Here is a 23,131-nt window from a genome sequence, read left to right as displayed (position 1 = left end):
AGAAAACAATATATGCAACTAATTATACCATAAGGCAGGGGTAAAGCAATTAATCTCTATTTCAGAGATGTGTTCTCTGATGAAGTAGTCACCAGGGCTAAAGTCACAACCACTAAGCTTGAATGCTGACTATTTCGTTCACTTGTCCATCATCAGGTCTGCATGTGTGTGAGGCAACCTCCTCGCTAATCATAAGTGGCTAACAAGAAATGTATGTGATTTTCAATAATCTGAAAACCAAGTATTTTTGCATTTTATATATAGGGAGAGAAGATCAAGCCAATATTTTCACATAACAGACTCCCAAACCAGTCAAGAGTTAACACTTGGAATTCACAAAGAAGTATAAGCTTGTACTTGTGAATTTGCCTGCAGTTCTCTGCTGCTCCTGTTGCTTTAGCAAGTCCTTTGGATTCTGATAATGACAACTCTCCTTTTACAGTCATAGATTTAAGGCAAATGCTCTGCGGAATCAAAAACTATTACAGCCTGTACACAAACTACATACCGTAAATCAATGTACATACAATGTGCAATTAAAGTGAACTATCATGGGAAGAGCAAACTACAAACTAGTCTTTCATGCCCTCCTGGTTACTTATTCAGAAGTGTACCTTCTGGGTCAGCTTCTAAATGGGCCCTTTCAAGAAGAGTCAACTTTATTTTATTGGGAAAGAGAGATATGAAATAGAGTCAGAAGGTTAACATGAGTTTAAGAGGAGCATAAGGTTATCTTGGCAATTAAACACTCTCCAGGAGGCTAATTACCCACACCCAGCCCTTACAAATCACAAAACATATCAGCAGATACAGAAATCTGTGTACAACAGAGGATTCTATTCTGCATTCTCAAGGATATTATATCACTCATTTTTTGTGAGGTTAAATTAAAGCAATATTCCTTTCATGATCCACTCAGAAAAAAAATGAAGGTTGTTCAAAGTCTTGCAGGACTGTTATATAAAACAAATACAATGTGGCTGGGATTTGAAAGAGAGAGACAAAGAGGAAAGGATGGAGGGAGGGAAGAAGGGAGAGGAGAAAGAGAGGGAGAGAGAGTCTGGGGGAGGAATAGAGAGAGAGAGAGGGAGAGAGGAGGGGGAGGAGAGGGAGGAGGAGGGGGAGAGGGAGAGGGAGAGAGAATGCAAGAAGGATTGAGATTCAGCTGGGTTTGGAAGCCTGAGCAGGACATTTGACACACATGACAGCATATGTGTTGTACACTTTTGGGATCTAGGTAGAGCAATGAGGTGCTATATGTGAGGACAAGCTGTTGGGACTCAGATGACCTACAGTGTTAACAGCCTCCACTTTGCACACTTTAGAGCAGCTGGTTTGCTTCCTGTTGGCTGGAATGATGATGGCATCTACATTAGACAGATCCCTTCTTGAACTCCCGTCCTCTCTAAACTGGATCTCTACAGAAGTTCCTCACATTCTCCCCACTGCCATGGGTGCTTTGCCCCAGCCCAACATTGTCACTACAATGGTAATCAGATCTGTCACCCCTGCTTAATGGCTTTCCATTGCACTCTGGAGAAAACATCAGAATCCCCTCCACAGCCCAGCCCCCACCTCCCATTTGTTTTCCGAACTTGATTCCTCATCATCCACATTCTACTCTTATATATGCCCTTACAATGGCTGTGGTTCTGCTTCTTGAACAGAGTCCTGGCATCACGTGACCAAATGCCATCTCCTACACGGCCTATCACATCCCCACTTTCAGGCACTGTCACATTCACATCTCTTAGTGTCCCCACAGAGCTCACTCCTATGTTACAGCAGCTTTTCATTTGTGATGTGCCTCTCCAAGCTTCCTGCTAACTCTTTGTTCCCTGGATGTAAGGCAATCCCTAGCACTCAGACTGAGGCTCATGGTTGCAACCTGGGGCTCCTTCTGCAGTGTGAAGATGAAGTTATATCTTTACAAGGGTTGAGATATTACATCACTAATGTGATAGTGACTAAAATCCAAACAATTTTACCTATACCTCAATGAGCACCTATTTAGCATTAGAGCCTGGGCTGAAAGTGCTGCATATATTTTATAGTTCAATTTCCCAACAACGCTGTAATTTTGTCAATGGCTATGCTCCCCTACTCACTGTGTAGATTATACCAAGTATGGAAAATTGACATAGATCCCAATCTGTGTTATTCCAAAGTACATACCATTCAGCATACTTATGTTAAGTCTGTGAAGGAGGTGAAACCACTAAGGATGCTCTGGGGAGGGGCGTTCATGTACCTGGCAAACACTCTTGCCTTTTTTCCCTACTAGGGATCCACCCTGTAAACAGGCATACCGCACAAAGCACCTCCTGAGGACACTACCTTGCAGGGACAAAGCAGTAAGTGATCTCAGCCAGATGTCCCAGCTAATGAGAAAGCATTCCTTCCTCCTGCTGGGAGGTAATGGGTTCAACTATCTGAGAACACAGGCTCCCTACGTGTCCCAGACTCAACTTCCGGAAAGAAAGAGCACATAAATGTAATATAAGGTGTTGTTCTTCTGGTGAATCTGCTCTAATTCTGGACCAGTTAGGTACTGCAGCTTATTAATATAATTTTGAAAAAAGAATTATTGTAATTATTTTTTGGCAGCCTGGAGTCTTTTATCTTTATGAGATGATAGCAATGTTATAAAAGGATTATCATAGTGCTACATGATAATAATGATGATGATCCTTTATTAAGCATAATGCTTTCAGAGTTTTAAAAATATTCTGATTCAAAATGTAAGGTTTGATCTTCATAGCGATTCTTTGGGCTATATGGAATAGTAATTCTTTGCTACATTTCACAGCAGGAGAAACTGTAGGTACAGGGCAATGGAACAGCATTACCCAAGAGTCAAGCAAATCATATTAGGGAGCTCCAAGCCTCAGGAGTGCTGACTCCCAGTCTAGTGTCCTTTACATAAGTCATTATTGGCAAACAGGTTTAAAGGAGGCCACCACAAGAGACTGCATCGTAAGATTTGAAGTGCTTGCTTCAAAGTGTGTGCAAATGTGGGTTTGTCAGGAGAAGCAGTGGACTGAGGTTAAGTGTTTTTTTAGGGGCTCAAAGATCATTCCAGAAGCATAGACACATCGTAGACTCTTAACCAAGCCCTAACTAGTGAGCACTGCCATCCAGTCCACGTCACACGGTTGTACTTAAATCACAGCATCAAACACACACCCAGACTTCAAGCTCATCAAGGACACACGACACACGTGGCGAAGATGGCTGCACGGCTCTCTCACGTCTACTCTCTCACCCTCTGCCTCATGGTGCTTTTCTTCTCATCTCCAGAAATAATGCTCTTTGAGTTCATATTGCTGCTGTTTCTTAATGAATTATAGGAGAACATTTTATGGCTTCAGAAATAGTTATCTTGAGCAGTGAATCAAGCAGCAACCTTCTCCTCCTCAGCCTTCTCCCCAGCAAAAGAAACAAAGGGGAGGGCGCCGGGCTTCCGCCCAGGGATGCCTGTCACTCTACCTGCAGCACTGCTGTTCTCCCCTTCTCACAGCGGGGCCACAGTGGCTCTGGCCCTGGACTTTCTCTTCGATTACAGACCCCGCCAGAGATGTTCACACCCTGCCTCTGATGGGCAAAGCACAAAGGTTGCTCTGTCACCCTTACACACAGAAGAATCATGAGTGGAATATATCAGAAACCTCCCAAATCCAAACCAATTAGCCCCAGAGAAATATCTCAATTTCCAAACCATACCAAGTATGGTTCAAACACATTAAGCTCCCGTTTATGTCAAAGGTTACAGAAGTTTAGTGAAAGTCAGTTTTAACAAACACCTCCATGGGCTTACCTCCAGAAAATGTTCTGCCTGCTGTTCTCGATCCAGCTTCCTTGAAGTTGTTGTTATCAGACCTGTGTAGAAATCAGAATATTTGACTTTTAAATATGTGGGGCAAGTAGTGTACTGAGTGTGGCAAACAATTCTGCTTAAAGGTAAAGCATGGGCAATGGTAACTCTTCAATCTCCCATGACAATCAAATGGTCTCAGAAATCATTCCTGAACCAAATTTATGAAGAAAACTTGAAACAATTGTTTCCCTTCTGCTTACCACAGTTGAGGTATTGTAATCACTTTGGGGATGTAAAACTCACTAAAGCACCATTGTTTTTCTGATAATGAGGAGTTTCAATGATTCATTTACATATGACTGAAATTCTACAGTGGGAACCTCATTAAAGACTTTAGAGTTCTTGAACAATTAATAGGCTGTTGATGCTGATTAGATTCAGGCTATGAAACAGCACTTTCTTATTTAACTTTTATATGCTTATATAATTTTTTGTTATCCTTGACAAAGAAGATTATTCCTGTAATAACTACTTGTATACATAATTATTTCAAATTTAATAACTCTTGTACAAAGATTTCATTCTGTCATCTTATGTGTTTAAACCTTTATACAAAATAAGTTCCACATGGAAAATATCTAGCTTTGCTTCCAACTGAATTTCTCCTAAATGAATCATCCCTTTGAGACTAAAAACAAAAACAAAAACAAAAAAGAAGGAAAGAGAAGACCAAAGTTCAAGGTTTCCCAGGATACTGCACCAGTTTGTGATTTGTCCTTTGTGGGTTTTATTATTCTGACTGTCAAATGGGCAATTACAAGGTCAAGTTTATTTTCAACTTCTTGATTCCACAACATCCCTGAAGAGAATATGGGCTGGGAAGTTTTCATGGCATGTTCTGACTGGTAAGGACAAACACAGAGAAAAATCATACAAAAAGCTGGCAAAGTGCATGAAAGCAGGAAAAGGAATTCACCCAGGTCTGCAGGACCTCAAGGATCTGCCTGAGGCACAAGTGGTGGGCGGAGGCACAAGTGGTGGGCGGAGGCACATGGATTTCACGGAAAGCCAAAGGGGCCAAAGGAGAATGAATACTCCCCCAAACCTTCAAACTAATACCCCAGTCCCAGTTACACGACTCCCCATGGGGTGGCCCTGCTTCCCTCCACCTGTATGCTCTCCCGGGAAGGGAAAGCCATGTTTCCCTCACACAAAGGATTGCCTATCCATGCATTCACTCTGCAATGAATATGGCCCACCCTGTGTCACCCACGCATTTTCCCTTTTTAAATCTTTGTATTGTCAATGGCCAATTTATGGATATATACGTTTTGTATGGGGTACAGAGTGCTCCTGTGATTTGTGTGTACCATAAAGGATTATTACGTTGAATTAACGTATCTATGAATCAGCACTTTATTATGGTGAGAACTTTGAAGTTTATTCTCTTAGCAATTATGAAATGTTCAAAATAATGTTTTCATCTATATTCAACACACACATTTTTTCAAATTTAGTTCCAGTCTTAGCCTTCACCAACCCCTTTTAATACAGCTCAGTGCCCATCTGATAAGGAACCAATATACTCTGCCCCGTACTACCATCCTCTGTTCCCATGTCTGTATTTTCTTAGCAGACAGACTGATGGGTTACTTCACAGAAATGAGCCTGCCCTTCCATCCCGAAGCTTTGGTGCTGAGCTAGTTGCCTACCTGAAACACAGAACAGAAGCTCATTGATGGTGTTATCAAAATTGGCCATGGAAGGGACCAATTATATTCAAATCTTAGAATGTGTTTTTAGGAGGCTGTTGTCTTGTGAGTGGGCAGCCAAGGTGTGTGTGACAGTTCCATTCATTCAGTGAATGGGTGGATGCCAGGCAGTCTGGATGAAGGTGAAGTATCATCAGAGATGGTGGAGAGAAGGCTGCCAGCCAGAGTTTTCAAGTGAGAGCTCCTAACTGCCCACAGGGATCCCCTGGGAACTTAACAAACACGGATCCTGTCCCTCCATTCCACCCTCATTTACCTCATGCTAATTTCTTTGATGAGGCCTGAACCAGCCTCTGATTCTGAGAGGAAGGTGCCATCTAATTCCTCTATCCTTTGTGGAATCTCACTATGACTTTTTATTACTTTTTTTTTTTTTTTTTTTTTTTTTTTTTTTTGCCCAGAATGAAATAACAGAGCTGCTCTAGCATTTGGATCCAACCCCTGGGCTCAGTGTGTGCACGTATGGGGTGTAGAGGGCAGGCGAGGGAGAGATGGAGATGTGTGAGTGTCCTTGTGGGTGGGGGTGATAAAGAAGGAATACAAGGGCACACAGCTTTGTGACTTCCATTATTAAGGGTCTTTGGGGTTGTAGCAGGAGGTGCTTAACACTCCACCTGACACCTTCATTTTCAGGCCATTCTATGTGACAAGGTCATATGTCACGGAGGCTCTTCCCAAGTGAGGAGCGGCTGGCGGGAGAGGCTTTCACCAAGGATCACTACCTCTGCGGTGGGGCATCCTCTGTTGGAGGTCACAAAGAGCAGGAATGCTTGTTACACTGGGGCTATAAAGGAATGAAAGGCCTGTGGGCCTCCACCCAGCTGCTCTTTAGGCACAAAAGATCAGGTGCCCTTTGCCCTCTGCCCTCTGCCCTTCTGAGAACCCTGCTGTCACTGCAGCTCCCCTGCACCAAGGTCACGGGGCTGCTGACCCCTGGGGTGTGACTGTGCACAGGGAAGAGGTGAACTTCTCCCCTGATGGTTCTGAGGGCAATTCCTTAGGGAATCCACTCAGTTTTCACAGTACCCACGTGCGACTGGGGAAACAGTGTGGTCTCCTTCCATCTCCACACATTTACCCAGAACCCTTTATCATTCCACATTGGTTTTCACATAGGTGGGCAACTATACAAAGTTCATGGAAAATGCAGTTAAAGTAAGTTTATTGTGGTGCAAATTTTTTTTGAAATCCCCATGTGTTCTTGTTCATGCTATACACTTTCATGAACTGTTTAAAGACTGTGCATATACATGGATTTTAATATTTTTGCATCAAAATCAGCTTCACTTTTCACTGCATTTTCCATGAACTTCCTGAAGTTCCATCATATATACAGGGCAGGCTCCTTGAAGAGTCTGAAAGAACACACACATCAATAGACCAGGACCTGCAAGAAAGCCAAGCAGGTTCTGCTCCTGGGGGAAAGATACAGAAAAATCTCTGCTGGCTTTGGGCCCCACTGGGCTCCTACCACCTTTATTTTCATAGACATAAGGTAAAAGGTAAGGAAAAGAAATTGAAGTCAAAGAGGAAGACAGATGAGGAGGGGTGGAGGATGCAGAGCATCTGCTCAGGGGTGCAAGGTTTCTTGTGGGGGGATCATGAAAATATTCCAAAATCACAGATTATGATAATGATTGCAGAATTCTATAAATACATATTCTGAAAAATCAAATCCTGTACCTTAAATGGGTGAATGTTATTGTATACAAATTACATATCAATAAAACAGTTACAGATTCTGCAGAAATCATAGCTCCTGCTTTTTTAGGGTATTTTTTTGGGTAATAATAATGATTTATTATTACTCCTAGTGCTGTCAGCTGCCTCTGCAGTTCCTCTGCTGGGGGTGGTGCCTTCAGGGGGCAGGGGCTGATTGTATCTGGTGGTCAGGGTGCTGGCTCATGGCTGGGGCATTACAGATTTTCCTCAGAAGTCTTCCTTTTCTGCACAATAGCTCATCTGCAAGGCCCCTCCCTTGTGGCCTTCCTCTTCAGCAGGGCAGCCCAGAGCCCCTTACAGCAGGGTAGCTGGGTTGGTTCCAAGAGAGCAAAGGGGGAAACTGCCAGTCTTAACAGTGAGGCCCAGGGGAACCTTTCACCCCCATTCTGTTGGTTGAGGCCTGTCAGGAATGGCAGTCAGGAGTCAGGGGAAGGGACACAGAACCCAGCTCTGAGTAGTGCCAGGTGCATGCGTCAGTGAAGGGGAGGTTCTGTGGACAGCCACCTTTGAAGGCCATCAAACGTATTAAGCCAGATGACATTTTCCCCATAAATCAAAGAACTGTGATCAGGGTTACAGAAACAGATCTATAGCCAGGACTCAGAACTCTAGGTAATTAATTCCACCTGTTCAAATTGTCATCGCTGACATCTCTAAAAGGTAGATATACCTTTTAAGTTTTAAAACGTCTTTCGCGTTTAGAATAGGCAGATGCTTAGAAATACATGAATGAATGAATGAATGAATATATGAATAATTAGTAAAGTAATCAGGCACTAAGTGAGGGAGTTGGATGAGTACAGTGATCATCTTCATCCATGGGAATCAAGAACATTTTTTAAAAAGATTTTTTTGTTCGAAACAGAGAGAGAAAGAGGGAGAAACAGAGAGATCTTCTACCTGCTGGTTCATTCCTCAAATGCCCATTACAGCCAGGGCCGGGCCAAGCCAGGCTTAAGTCAGGAGCCGGGAATTCCATCTGGGTCTCCCATACAGGTGGTAAGTACTCAAGTACCTGAGGCATCATCTGCTGTCTCCTAGGCACATTAGCAGGAAGTTGGATCAGAAGCAGAGTAGCTGGGACTCCGTGCAGATGCTCTGATATGGTTTGCATGTGGTCCCAGTGGAAGCTTAACTCTCTGTTCCATAATGCCCTCTCCAGCACTGTTAATATTTAGAGTGGGCTAGGAATGCAGTGAGCCAGCCTTCACCATCCAGAGAAATTAGTTAAAATCACCAGCACTGCACCTTCATTTTTAACAACTTTGCTTCAGCTGAATGCCTTTGGCCTGAGGACAGGGAAGATGGTAAAACAAAGCAACCTCCCTCTTCAACCTTTCTGACTCATTTGTGTGGCAGGCAATCCCATTCTATAATCCATGCAAGTGAGAGGCGTGGACGTCACACATGTAACTGTAGACCCACTGGGGACAGTAAATTGGGGACTGACATGATGAAATTGAATTTCAAAGAAAAATCATAGGCAAGCTTGAATGTGGTTTGAAGATATAAACAAACACATCATTTGATATAATTGCATACGCAAACCTCCAATTTAGGAGAGGAATCACGCCAGTCCTAAGTGACTGATACTCAATAAAAGGGGGAGGGGAGCACATGGCTGGAACCATGCAATTACTTTAAAAATGGCTGCTTTTGATTTTTGTTGTGGAGACTAGACTCTAACAATCTCTCTCTGAGATGCAGCCCGAGCACAAAAATGTGGCTGCCTGCTCAAAACGTTCTGAGTAGTTACGGTCAGAGAAGTGACACTTCTGAGGATGGCCTCTTCTCCTGGATTCTCGTCCCCATGGGTGTCCTCAGTCCTGTGTCATCCACTGCCACGACATTCACATTGTCTTTAAGTGCTACTTGAAGCAGTGCAGGTCTTAGCTGTTTCAGCGTAATTCTCCAAGACTGTTGGAAGCTGGGTTTGGTGTTTAAAACATCTAAGTAGAATTAGCAGCCCTGCAAGCTACAATTAGGGCCCCCTCTCTGTGTTTAATATATCCCATTTCCTCTGCTTAGCATTCCTGTGTGCCTACCGTCAGCCGCCTGGTAAGCCCCTCGTCATCCTTCCAGATGGTTCTGGAAGTCCATCTTCTCAGTGAACCTGCTTAGCCCTTCCTCCTCTGCTACACTGCACGTGACTCGTCTATTGTCTTTCTATAGATCACAGTTTCAGAAAGGCAGAGACTGGAGTAGCTACTACTTCAGTCCAAGAACCTAGATCAACACCCTCCACCTTTGCAGAATATATGAATACTAAATCCTGCTCTTTACAACTCCAAACATTTTATTTGAATTATTTATTAGCGTCATTCTTCTTTTAAGACACAAGTTAAAAAGTGACTGGATCCTACTCATCTTGTGTTCCTGGTGTTTAAAACAGAACTGGCCCATTGTGGGTACCAAGTAACAATCTGAGGGAGGGTGATTTGGATGCAGTTTTCTCTAACACTCAGTATCGTTTAAAGTGTTATAAATGATCTCCTCCATTCATTGGACAATCCTAATGTTTCCCCATTATATTAGAGGTCATTAGTGAAATTCATGATGGTTTTTTTTTTTTTTTTTTTTTTGGAGGGGGAAGTACATTTTGAGTTGTTGACTAAAGACTTTTCATATGAAGTCTTATGCACAGGGGCTTTGTGGTCAATCCATAGGATATCTTGATTTCTACCTAACTTATAAGGAAAGATGGGGAAATAATAATGTAGTAATATCCAGCATTTGTTCAGTATAATGTGCCAGGGAATATTTAATACAGTCAACGTACATCGTATCATAGATGCTGACAACAGTTCAGATACTACCTAATATAAGAGCATATATTACTTTGTTCTTTTTAAAGTTATTTTTATTTAATTATTTATTTTCATTTTATTTGAAAGGCAAAGGGACACAGAAAGCCATATACACAAAGAGAGAAAGAGAGTGAGAGAGGGAAGGAAGAAGGGAAGGAAGGATAGAAGGAGAGATTGATCTTCCATCCTCTGGTTTACTCCTCAAATGTCTACAGCATTCAGAACTGGGTCAGGCTGAAGCAAAAAGCTAGGGACTCAGTCTGTGTCTCCCATGTGGGTGGCAGAATCCCAAGTACTTTAGCCATCATCTCTAGGTCACAAGGTGTACATCAGCAGGAAGCTGGAAAGGACAGTGGAGCTGGAACTCAAACCCAGGCACTCCAAAATGGGATGCAGGCCATCCCAAGTGGCAGTTTAACCACTGTGCTAATATCCACCTCCATTGTTCCTTTGAACAGATTTAATATATGTCATCACTCCAATTCCAATTCTTCCTTTAATCCTAAAACTTCAGAGAAATATGAACTATTACTTTTACTCAATTTATAGGAAGAAACTGAGTTAAATAATTCGCTCAAGGTCACCAAAGACTCTGGCGGAATTCAAACCAGGGAATTTAATTCCACAGTTCTGTCACTGTCTGTCCAGCAGAAGATGCACGTGTTGGCAAAGTCACCTGCTTGGGAGCCAGGAGACTTGTGTTGCAGTACTAGCTCTGTCGGTAACTGGTGTGAGATTACAGTTCATCACCTCGTTTCATAGGCCTCAGCGTCCTCATCTAGGAATAGCCTAAAGCCTCTTTTCATTGTCAAGAGTCCACAATAGAATAAAAAGCATTCCAAGAAAATTCTTCTACTTCTTTTCCTGCTCCCTCACCTGGCCTCACTCAATGGTCCCTGGGCCAGTGGTACAGGATGTGGGCAGTTCACTCAAGGAGGAACAAGAGGTTCTGTGGTTTGGCGTATTTTACCCATGAAATAGACAACAACAAAAAATAATCCACATGCATAAGTCTTAAAAGGAGGAAAGTTAAAATCTCAGTTAATTGTAAGTGTGTGCTTCAAAATAGGAAAAACACACACACCCATTCTGGTTAGTCCCACATATATTATCTGCTCCACAAGATCCTGCCACGCAGAATATACTTTTTTCACTTTTCTTTTCAGACAATTAAAGAGCTTAACATGTTCCCTGTGGTATTGACATGTGGTGACAGGGCTCTGCACAGAAGAAAAATGTAATGGACATATAGTAAGTGCAAATTTCAGAATTATAAGGAAAATTAAAGTTAAGACATGTATCAAGTCTGTTTTTGCAAAAAAAAAAAAAACTATATGTGGTGTTAGACAATATGATCTTAATTTGAAAAGAGAAGAGTAACCCAAAAGAAAAAAACATGCAAGAGCTACATCAGTAATGAGGGGTTAAAAATGATTCTGGAAATGGGCCCCATCAGGCATGCTTCCTAAGTAAGGGCTGTCTCATCAGGTGTAAAGATTTGGAGCTGCTCGATTGAGCACACAGTGCTGCTATTAAATTTTCTTAAGAAAATTTGACAGGGGAAACCATCAATGGAGCATAGCCAGCAACTGGGAATTTTCTTTATAAATAGTGATTTTCAAGATACTAATGGAAGCTTTACAACCGCAAAAGTGAGGGTGCATTTTAAACCAAAGTATCAAGATGCTGTGGGTCAAACGTGGTTCATAGCTGTTGGTTTTCTGTAACAGATACACTTCATTTTCCATCTTTGAAAGCCAATGGATGGCATTTCCCAATTCAGCCTTAGCAGCAAGAAAATCTCAGGCAGTATTTTTCGGCCAGAAACAGTTTCCCCTTTGGACTCGGGATTCTATAGCTGCTAAGGCAGCAGAGGGAAGAAGCCAGCTTATGAAGGAGAGAGTCAAGGCTGGCATACACTTTGCATCGTCCCTTCAGGCCTAGTGGACAGATGGAGATGCCCAGAAGCTGGAGGAGAGTTCTGAGGCTCACCGGTAAGCCCTGCTCCCTAGTTGGATCACTCATTACAGACTGGATCAATGAGGGGCATCTGGGTTAAGGCAACTGTCATCAGAGTGAAAGATAAGGTGGAGCCAACAAGAGAAGTAATGAAGACGATGCATGCAGAATATTTCCAAAGCCTTCTCCTCCATCTAATTCTCTTCTATACCCAGTGGTCTTGCCAAATCCCATATATGCGCGCACGCACACACACACGCACACGTGGACACATGCACACACACACACACATGCAGTTAGTACCAGAGATGCTGCATGCGCACTTCATTTTGCCAGAATGCCTGGATACTTCCCAGTCCCATCTGTTCTTTCCACAATTCCTCTCCTCATCACTAATCCCCACGGCTCTCCCTCCCAATCACACTGAGCCCTTGGGCTCTGCCTTCTGATTTGGCCTAGATGAGCCGGCATTTATGCACCTGAAGAAGTCTCTAGGCTATTTTTGCTAAACTTTGAATGCCATATTGGATTTCTTCAGAGAAATTAAGCTGCAGATGGTGAACCAATATTAAGGATGTCGTATGAAATGATGCCATCTTTAGGTGCCGCTGTTCACATAGCACTGATGTGTGTGTTCAGATGTGCAATTGGCACATATCTCTTCCTTCCGCTTTCTGCCAAGACTTTTTGTTTGGGGTATAATTCTCAATATTGGATGATCAAAGTAAGACAGCAGAAGTGGCTGGCAGACCAAAATCCACTATATAGATGGGCATTAGTGATAATCTAGCCTGGGAAGCATTGTGGGGCACTGGCTCGCCGTGTACTAACCAGGACGCAGGCTTTGGCATCAGCTTGCCCAGCTTGCCATCCCACTCCCACACGGGCAGCTGTGTGTCTGTGGGCCAGTTACTTAGCTTCACTAATTTTCAGCTTCCTCATCTGTAAAATAAAACTTATTAAATAATAAAGTTAAAATCCTTAGCTTGGTTCCTGGCATATCCAAATTGTCCAAATACTATTACTCTTGTTGTCAGCTCCAAGAATGGTGCCTAGAGCAGCATATGTGTTCAGTAGTATAACCTCGTTTCCTTCCCATCCTAAGAACCCTCTCCAATATTTCTAATTACTTGGACAACAAAAAGGAGTAGTAGTGAAAGTACTCACCCTGTCATCTGCCAGAATAGGAAACTGATGCTCATAGGGTAGGTAATTTGTTGAAAGACTCATATTGATAAGCGACCCTTCATCAGGAGTTGTTAAATGTTGTTGACAGAATGATATTCACCCTTGCTTCTCAGACTCTTACATGGATTAGCATGGTGAGCTCTACCTGGAAGACGGTTAGGAATGCGGGACTGCAGTAATCAGTGAGGTTGCTGCTTGGGAAGCTTGCAGCCCATATCAGAGTACCTAGCTTGAGTCCTAGGTACTCAGCTTCCTATCCAACTTCCTGCTAATGTGCACCCCAGAAGGCAGAAGGTGATAGCTCAGAACTTGGGTCTCTACCCTCCATGTGGGAGACCTGAATGAAATTCCTGAATCCTGATTTCAGTGTGGCCCAGCCTTGGTTGTTGTGGGCATTTGGGGAGTGAGTCAGACAGCAGATGGAAGACTGATTCATTCATTCATTCATTCATTCATTCATTTTCTTTCGTTCTCCATCTCTTTCTCTGCCTTTTAAACAAAATGGAACATTTGAAAATGCAGGCTCCTCCAGTCTAGGTAACTTGTATATACACTACATTTTGAATAGTCTGGTTTTAGATCATTGTTACTTTTTAATCTTCATTGTGCACCGGAATCATCTGGAAAGTTTTTAAAAATACTAATGGCAGAATCCCACACCCAGAGACTCTCAATTATTTGGTATGGTTTTGGGCCTTGGCATAGGGATTTAAAAATCTCCCAGGTGAGTCTAGCATTCTGTCAAGAGTGAGGCATAGAACACCACCTGCACGGTGATGCTTCTCTTTCCCCCACAGAAGCTTATCTGGTGTGAAGCACCTTGGGAAGAGCCAAGAAGACACAACAATAAAGCCCCATGTCTGCCCTCAGGAAACTCACAGTTCAGTGAGGGAGAGACATTAAGTACTGGGATAATCAGAGCACAAGATGTGATCACCCAAGAGAATGCTGAGTGTCCTAGAGACAGAAAGAGTAATGCTGAATTGTGCAACTGGAAAAGGTATGTTACATCTGTACTAGCCTTTAATGGTGGGTAAGGTTCTAAGGTATTTAGAGAAAAAAGTGAAAATGTCAAATCTCCACGTGAAATTAACGAAACAGAAGCTTAAAGTGAAAGGTAAACTTGGGTTTAAATCCTGAGTCTGCCACTTATTTTTTTTTTCTTTAATTATTTGGTGGAATGATGAAAGACACAGAAAGAGGGGGTGAGGGAGGAGAGTGAGAGAGAGGGAAACAGACCTCCCATTGCTGTTCACTCCCAAAATGTCTGCAAAGGCAGGAGCTGGGTGAAGTCAGGAGCCTGGATCTCAATCTGAGTCTGCTACGTGAGTGGTAGGAACCCAAGGCCTGGAGCCATCACCTGCTGTCTCCCAGGGTGCACATCTGCAGGACGCTGGATCAGATACCCAAATCCAGGCACTCTCAGATACGGGATGTGGGCTTCTCAAGTAGCATCTTTTGTGAATGTGTGTGTGTGCTGTTACTGTTTGAATAGAAACACCACTTCATTTGTTACACTGAATAGTAAATGAGAGGCAATACTTCAAGAGGGCTGCAGGAAGCTTTTTCATCCACAAAATGACACAACGGACAAGTACTTTCACTACCCATGCCTTTGCTTCTGTTTTTCTTTTGAACTCTGTTCTCTTCCCCATCAGTCTGCTGCTCCAAGAATGGAATTTTTCCTTCAATTTTTTTTTATTTGTTAGAAGGCTAGTCTGTTAACTTGCTTTAACAATCCAAGTCCAAGTCCTTGGGCCCCTGAACCCGCGTGGGAGACCCGGAGGAAGCTCCTGGCTTTGGATCGGCGCAGCTCTGGCCACTGTGGCCATCTGGGGGAGTGAACCATCGGATGGAAGACATCTCTCTCTCTCTGCCTCTCCTCTCTCTGTGTAACTCTGACTTTCGAATAAATAAATCTTTAAAAAAAAAAAAAAGCTGCAAGCGAATGAGGTATAAAGGGCAGAGACATGAAATGGCTCCCATGACCCTAATGGACAGCAGGCTCCCAAGGCTGAAACTGCAAGAGCAATGTGACCCCCACATAACTGCTGGGGGTACATGCCTTCAGAGTTTTCTGCAACATGGGTCACAAGGCAAAAATCTAGATGGCAAATGTCACCATGATGAAGGCATGTAAGGACTGGCGAAGGCATGAGGCTAGGTAGACGGAAGTGAAGATGGCCAGGTTCAAGGACAGCGTGCTGGACACAATGGCAACACTGGCACCATAGTCAAAGAAGATGAGGTGGCTTAAGAGCATGAAGACTGACATGGCATAGATGATGACAGGGCTGACAGATCCTGTAAGGGTCTTTAGCACTGGGGAAGAACCATAAGTGAAAGTAATGAAAACCAGAGCCATCCTCAGGTCAGCTCACTGGGTCTGCCCACTCTTCTTCTACCCTTCACCTCCATCAATGAGACTGAAAAAATGTACCCAATCAATGGAGAAGCCATGCCAGTCCCAAAAAGCCAGTGAGGTGCCAGAAGACTCTCGTCCATATACCACCAAATAAACAAAAAAACATAGACACTACAGAGCTGCTGTACCACGACACTGGACTCAAATACTACAGCCCAATATTGGTATTTCTGAGCATAGATATTTTTCCGGAGCTCTTCCAGGAACCTCTGGTCCACACAGTTACCAGGGAAAGGCTGTCCCTCATTTAAGACCTTCGGCCACCTGACCTCCTTGGTGTTAGTTACAGGTTGGGCACACATTATTCTCTCCTTCACTCAGGCCAGTTCAATCTCCCTTGCAAAAGTCCATGTGTTCTTGTTCTTTATGAGGTTTGGAAGACAGACCTCTCTGGAAATTCCATGCTGTGCTATGGTTGACATTCTACTGACCTCTACATATTTTCAAAGGCAGCAACCCAGGCTAGGTCTGTAAAGATGATTTTGTTCTCTGGGCAGGACAACACAATCAAGTTCCTTATTTCTTCCATGAAGATCATGATAGGTTTTGTTTTCCAAGCCTATTACCCTGGGAGCCCGCCCCCACCCCCCCCACACCACCACCACCAATGCAGCTCGGGCATCTCACGCTGCCAGCTGGGCAAAAGGGTCCACAGTACCAAAAAGTGCAATGCATGCCAGCAGGGTTGGGGACTGAACCAGCGTCAGCTAGGGTAGGGGAGGGCAGGGTGTCCCCAGGGGTGCCCTACTCTCCCTCTGGGACCCCTGCTGGCCCCCACCCCTCACCCAGCCTTGGGCCAGCAAGGAATCACAGAGGAGGAGGAGGCCCAGGAAATACTGCCCACAGGGGACCCGCCTGCCCACAAGTTCCTAGAGCTACATGGCCAGGGCAGCCCAAGTGGCATCTTAACTGCTGTGCCAAACATCTGCCCCTTTGTAGTACACACACAGAGAATTTACATAATGTCTCTAATCTCGGTTTGTCATATAGGAAATGGGGTTAGTATCAAGTTTCCCGTTGGCTTTGTTAGAAATAATCCCAATGAAGTATCTAGCATGGTGTGTTATACTTAGCAGATTTGATATGAAAAGCAGAAACAGCATCTATAAAAAGCAGTGAATTCTATTTTATTTTTATTAATAACTGTAAGAGCACTTGGGTACTACTTCTGACTATATTCAAAAAGAAAATCTTGGAGTCTCTAATAGTATTTCACTGTCTATTCTTTGCAAAGAAGTACCATCTCTAAAAAATTTTATTGTCTCTAGTCACCCCAACAATGTCTGAAAATTTAATAACCAGATAACTAAAAGTTGAAGTTGTTTGTTCAAATGAACACTATAGAGTTCTCTAATTCCTGTCACACTATAGAGGTGTGAAAACAGCCACTGCACTTGCCTTAGAAATCATTTCACTGCGAATAATTTGTTTCTACATCTGTTTTCATGTGACAGATACAATCAGGAGGGTGGATAAAGTGCAAATTACTCCAAGAATGTGTAAAGTCTTGAAAATGTATGTGTGCTTTGTAGCTATACAATTCCTTAAGATCATTTGTGCTCTATAATTTATACAAGACCTTTTAGGTTACAGCAATGTTTTGAAACCAAATTTTTAAAAATCTGGGGAAAATATCACTTGTTATAGAGAACCTTGAACGTTATCAGAAGACTGATAATGCATTCTAAAAAAAACCCACACATTTTCCAGTTAATTTTCACATGGTTAAAACCTTTCCTTTTGTCCTAAATTTATATATGCATTATAAAATCACATCATCTTTCATTTGCCATCTCTAAGAACGTGGAGTAGTTTCATAACTGGTTGAAGTTTACCTTTGTACTATCTAGGTACATTAGTAGGATACAAAGGTTTCAGGGGAATAGTTAATATACTCAAGACAAATCATTTGCAGAGTACTCTAGCAACCACCACTTTGATGTTTGAATTGCAAACAGCCTATGTAACCTATGTAAGTATTCATTAGTCTGTCCAAGCAGGTCTTCTGTTGGGCAACACTATGTTAATAGTAGCATTAACTTTATGTATTTATTTGAAAACATTAAACATGTGGTTCTTGAAATGTTCTAGAACCCACATTTTCAATTGCCATAAAATCCTCCTCACAGGAGTGCACTGCAGTGCAGTGGGTTAAGTTGACACTGTGGACACCTGCATCTGATATCACTGTGTGCTGGTTAAGGTCCCTGCTGCTCCACTTCCAATCCAGCTTCCTGCTAATGCTCTGGGAAGCCAGTGGATGATGGCTCAAGTAGTTGAATCTGTCACCCACGTGGGAGGCTCAAATGTAGTTTCTGCCTCCCAGCTTCAGCCTGACATGGTCCTGGCTGTTGTAGCAATTTGGGGGAGTGAACCAGTGGATGGAAGATCTCTCTGTGTCGCTCTCTCTTTCACTATGCCTTTCATGCCAATCAATCAACAAACAAATATTTCATAAAAATCCTCCTTGTTAAGGGTCTGCATTAATATTATTTCATAGTTTATTCTTTGTGAAGAAGTACCATCTATGGAAAAATGATGAAATTTGACTTTAATCAATTTATCAACACCGTGCAAATAGCCTCCTTCTCACTAAGGGTAAGATGAGATTTTTTTCCTATATGAAAGTAAATGTAAATAAGAGGGCAAGAATCACATATAATTCCTCAGAAGAAATACTGAATTAATTCAGAGAAGAAAGGTTCTTTTCTTCTATGCTTTTGTAGAGAATTTATGAACAATTCCATTGCATCATTTTGTATGCTGTTTGCATGTTTGTTTTGTTCAATAGACTGTGACCTCTCCAGGGCAACCATGCTTTTATTCATTTAAGGTTTATTAAAGGAATACCTTTAAAGAGGTCAGTCTCTCATGCTTAACATAGTGCTAGGTATATGAAGAGGGATCAATCAATATTGATCTACTGAATGAATAAACTATAACAATATATAATCAATTGAATAATGAGATAAAAATTATATAAGGCTAATAAAATATGTGTGTGTCCATGTACACACACATACCACCATCCAAGGCAAGTAATGGTCCATATATGTGGGAATATTCATTTAGCATTTGTATTATGGCTTGTAAAGCCTTCTTGACTTTTGGGGAAAGCTTCCAAATAAATTCCAAATGGAATTATGTACTGTGATAATTATTGTTTTGGGTTTTTAACAAAAAATGTTACAGGTTCATAAAAAGCCATGCTTTTTTGTATCATATGTCAGAGCCTGCAGTCTGTGGTTAATTGAGGTTAGTGGGGGGAAATGGCAGGTTGCCAACACTAACAAGTTTTTCTTGACTCTATCTAATATGCATTTTATTTCTCTTTTGCTTTTGCTTTTTGTTTAACTAAATTATATTATTTATCTACAAATCTGTCACATAGAAGCAGGAACTGGTAACCAGTCAGAGAGGGCTCTGCCCATATTTCATTTCCATAAACACATTGAAAAAGTGTGGGGGGGGGACGGCAATGTGGCTCAGCGGGTTAACGCTCTGGCCTGAAGTGCTGGCATCCCATATGGGCCCAGTTCGAGACCTGGCTGTTCCACTTCTGATCCAGCTCTCTACTATGGCCTGGGATAGCAGTGGAAGCTGGCCCAAGTCCTTGGGCCCCTGCACCCACGTAGGAGACCCAGAGGCAGCTCCTGGCTCCTGGCTTCAGATAGGTGCAGCTCTGGCCATTGTGGCCAATTGGGAAGTGAACCAATGGATGGAAGACCTCTCTCTCTCTCTACCTCTCCTCTCTCTGTGTAACTCTAACTTTCAAATAAATAAATAAATCTTAAAAAAAAAAAAAAAGAAAGAAAGAGTTGGGAGGGAAAGAAAACAGGAAGGGTAAGCTTGTAAAACTCAAGTGAGTCTGAACTCACAAAGCTCTCCCTGGTAAACCTCAAAATGGAGGATGAGCCCCGGACCTCACAGGGTCACATGCCCTACCTGGAGCCTGAAGAATTACTCCTTCCAAAACGCTACCAAGAATCTAGCAAGGACTGTACTAACGGTGTCCATCAACCACGTCTAACCAAAAGGGTGAGTGGGGAGAGATTTTAGTTTCTTATCCAGAAAAAGACAAAAGCAATTAACAAAAGCACAGTCACCTTAGAGAATCATGGTAAGAGTTAGATAAGCTGGGGAAGAAAGCAGAGAGCAGCAGGTACTGTATCTGTGAGACTGGGAGTGGTAGGTGAGCAGCCCAGAAAGCAGCTGCAGAATCTCTTACTGGATCTTGAATATTCCACATTTATTCAAAAAAATCAACAAATAGGTTTCATTTACAAATTACTATACTATAAGGAGCTGGGTCTGTCTGACTGCTCAATTTGTGCCCATAGGCAGTTTAGTATAATTATTTTCTTGGCTCTTCTTTACTCATTACCATGGTGGAGGTTGAAGGTTAATTCAAGTTCCCCTCCTGTTTCAGGGCTGGGAGTTTTGACAGAAGAACTGAAGTGGCATGGCCCCTGGCAAGTTTAGAGTTAAGGCGTGCAGCTGGTGGTGGGTCTGCTGGGCAACCACGCCTGGGTCCCTCTGCCTCTCCTTCTGTACTCCTTTACTCATCTTCCCAAGATTGACCTCCATCCTCTCCCATGCAGTCAGCCGTGAGGCCAGAAGCATTTATTTAACATTTTTAGTAGTATTCTCTTTTAAGGACTAAAGAGCCACAACAGGTAAGGTACACAAGAAGTATCCATTTATAAACCAACTGGCAACACAAACATGCCATCAGATTAAAAGAAATGTTCGTCTTTTTTGTTCACACTCTGAGAAATTCACTATCTTCTGAACAAACGGCTGTCACCAAGGCTGAGAATGAATGTGTAAACCATTCACAACACTATGTCAGTTCTTCATTCTCAGTGAAAACGAGTTCAATGCTACTGTGGTTGTAATTAGGGGATAATTAGTACTTGTATATGTCGAAGCTACATGTCATGGAACTGGCACCCGGTTTAGCATCCACTCAACAAGATTATTCACTTTTACTGTAATTTTAATTCTTTGGAGTTACATTAATGCCTTGACACTAGAAAACCTGGGTCTCAAGCTAGCTCAGCTCAAGTTTGGAATTATATGAACAGGCTTCATTCTTTACGCAGAAAAGAAAGTTGTGGGAAGGGTTTTGCATTAGCAAATTGAAGCTTTAAAAAGGACAGAGGCAGGCAGGATATGTTCCACAGTCTCATCAACCAATGTGGGCTCTGGCCTTTTCTGGCGTAGCTCTGGGTTTTTGATACAGTGTGAACTACAATGTGGACCCCACCCACCACTGGGTTGGCATTGGAGTACTTGACTTTCAAGGAATGAAGAATGGGGAAAGGGCAGTGAATAGCTATACCTATATGAATGCAGGCTCTGGTAGAATCATAGAGATTATATGGGGGCAGACAGGCATCAGCCTTTAACAACACCTGGGGTGCAAGTTCTGTTGGGTTAGAATGGGTGCAAGTTTGCCAGGTAGACAAGGAGACACATCGTATCTAATATGATGGGAAAAACACACAGGCAAAAAGGACACCTGACCTGTCTTCAATTCACTTTAGGAGATCTTAAAGGAAGCTTTGGAATTTTGTTTTATATATTGTTGTGTGTGCATATATATAAATATCTGGAATGGAAGGAAAATGATACCTTTCTCCTTGCAAGTGTACAGTAAGTCAGCTCTGTAGGGGCTTTCTTAACTTTTAATGTGGGTGTGCTTTTACAAGGAACAGCATTGTGGGCGACAAGGGGAAAGTCCCCTGACAGGCATAGGTCACACTAGAAGGAAATACCTGATCCTGACGAAGCAGTGGGTCGGGATGAGACCAGAGCAGCAGTGAGATACTATTCCAACAGAGCTTTCTCCCACAAGCCTGCCTTCTCTTGGCAGCAGCACACCTCTTAGTGACCAGCCATTCCAGTTTGCCCAACACTGTCCTATTTCTTACATGAAAGTTTTAGCCTCATGTCCCAGGAAATCCCTCAGTATAGGGAAAACTGGGATGCTTGGTCCCCCTAGTTTTAGATTCCAACCAAATGCTGGGTCTCTGTGACTTTTCCAACAGATTTCCAAGGCTGTCCCCACGTGAGAATGTCCTGTACTGTGCCCTGGTGTCTACTTTGATTTGCAGATGAGAAAGGTTAAGAGTCAGAGAGGAGGCTGGCGCCGCAGCTCACTAGGCTAATCCTCCGCCTTGTGGCGCCGGCACACCGGGTTCTAGTCCCGGTCGGGGTGCTGGATTCTGGATTCTGTCCCGGTTGCCCCTCTTCCAGGCCAGCTCTCTGCTGTGGCCCGGGAGTGCAGTGGAGGATGACCCAAGTGCTTGGGCCCTGCATCCCATGGGAGACCAGGATAAGTACCTGGCTCCTGCCATCGGATCAGCACGGTGCACTGGCCGCAGTGTGCCGGCTGCGGCGGCCATTGGAGGGTGAACTAATGGCAAAGGAAGACCTTTCTCTCTCTCACTGTCCACTCTGCCTGTCAAAAAATTAAAAAAACATTAAAAAAGAGTCAGAAGGAGCAACTATTTATCAAATTCATTTGCACAGTGCTTAGCTCCAAAAGGGTAACACCTCTGTTCAAGAGGACTCGAATTGCTTTATGACTTCTCTTTGTCTTTGTCACATAATCACATGTTTCTAAAAGCTCTCCATGGTCTCCTTCTAATGCAGCGAAAAACTAATGTCATTTTCTGATTAGTCTCTACATTGCAGGTGTGGTATGCTGAGTATTTTACATGCAAAATTCCATTTAATTCCCATAACAATTCTAAATTGCTAAATACTATTATTATCTCCATTTTACAGATGAGGAGATTGCAAAGGCTAAGTGACTTGCTGAAGGATTTGCAATTAGTAAAGAGCAGATTTAAAACTCTATCAAGTTGTCTGACATAGAAATCTTTATTTTTAACCATGAGGACACAAGGATACAAGAATCCTTTATTTTAATTCTTATATTCCATGACCTATAAAAAAATTACTTCATGGTTTATCCAAAATATTTGAAAATGTATGGGAATGATTTTCCCATCTTCACCCTGTATTCCTATTCTATCCCATTGTTTCATTTCCTTCAAATCTGTTTCAGATGGAGTCTGCATATCGTTTTTGCTCCATAGTAGGTTTGGGGTCCCATGTTCCTCCCTCCCACTCCAATATGGCTTCAAGGAAAGTGCAAATTAGATATGTGGGCAGTGTTTTTGTCTGAAGGAGTTGTTATAGGATCAACTGAATTAAACGTCCTGTGGGGACCCCAGTAACTGAAGTGGACCCAAAGGGTTTCTCTAAGAACTCTGTCCAAGGCCTTCACCACTGTGATTTTTTTGTTAGTTCTTTCTGAGGGGCTCTCCTTCAGGTTCTGCCCTCCTCTGATTCAATCTCTTGATAACCTCTTTCTTTTAAAAGCGAAGTCTTGATACCTAACATACATTCCAGTCACCAAAGTATTGGC

At 42.7% G+C, this 23,131-nt stretch overlaps 1 protein-coding gene and 1 pseudogene across 6 annotated transcripts in view; both read right to left on the bottom strand.

Moving 5' to 3' along the window:
* Positions 1 to 23,131, bottom strand: part of FAT3 (FAT atypical cadherin 3) — a 682,631-nt gene that overhangs the window by 198,567 nt on the left and 460,933 nt on the right. For all 6 annotated transcript variants that reach the window (XM_051850335.2, XM_051850349.2, XM_051850359.2 and 3 more), the window contains exon 4: positions 3,818 to 3,879. In XM_051850335.2, coding sequence (XP_051706295.2) covers positions 3,818 to 3,879 — 62 coding nt within the window. The remainder of the gene's footprint in view (positions 1 to 3,817; positions 3,880 to 23,131) is intronic.
* On the bottom strand, positions 13,067 to 16,145 carry LOC127492077 (phosphatidylinositol N-acetylglucosaminyltransferase subunit C-like; annotated as a pseudogene).

This window comes from Oryctolagus cuniculus, chromosome 1 (genome assembly GCF_964237555.1).
Source record: "Oryctolagus cuniculus chromosome 1, mOryCun1.1, whole genome shotgun sequence".
Taxonomy (NCBI): Eukaryota; Metazoa; Chordata; class Mammalia; order Lagomorpha; family Leporidae; genus Oryctolagus; species Oryctolagus cuniculus.
Note: the sequence above shows the minus strand (reverse complement) of the source record. Positions and strands in the feature narration are given on the sequence as shown.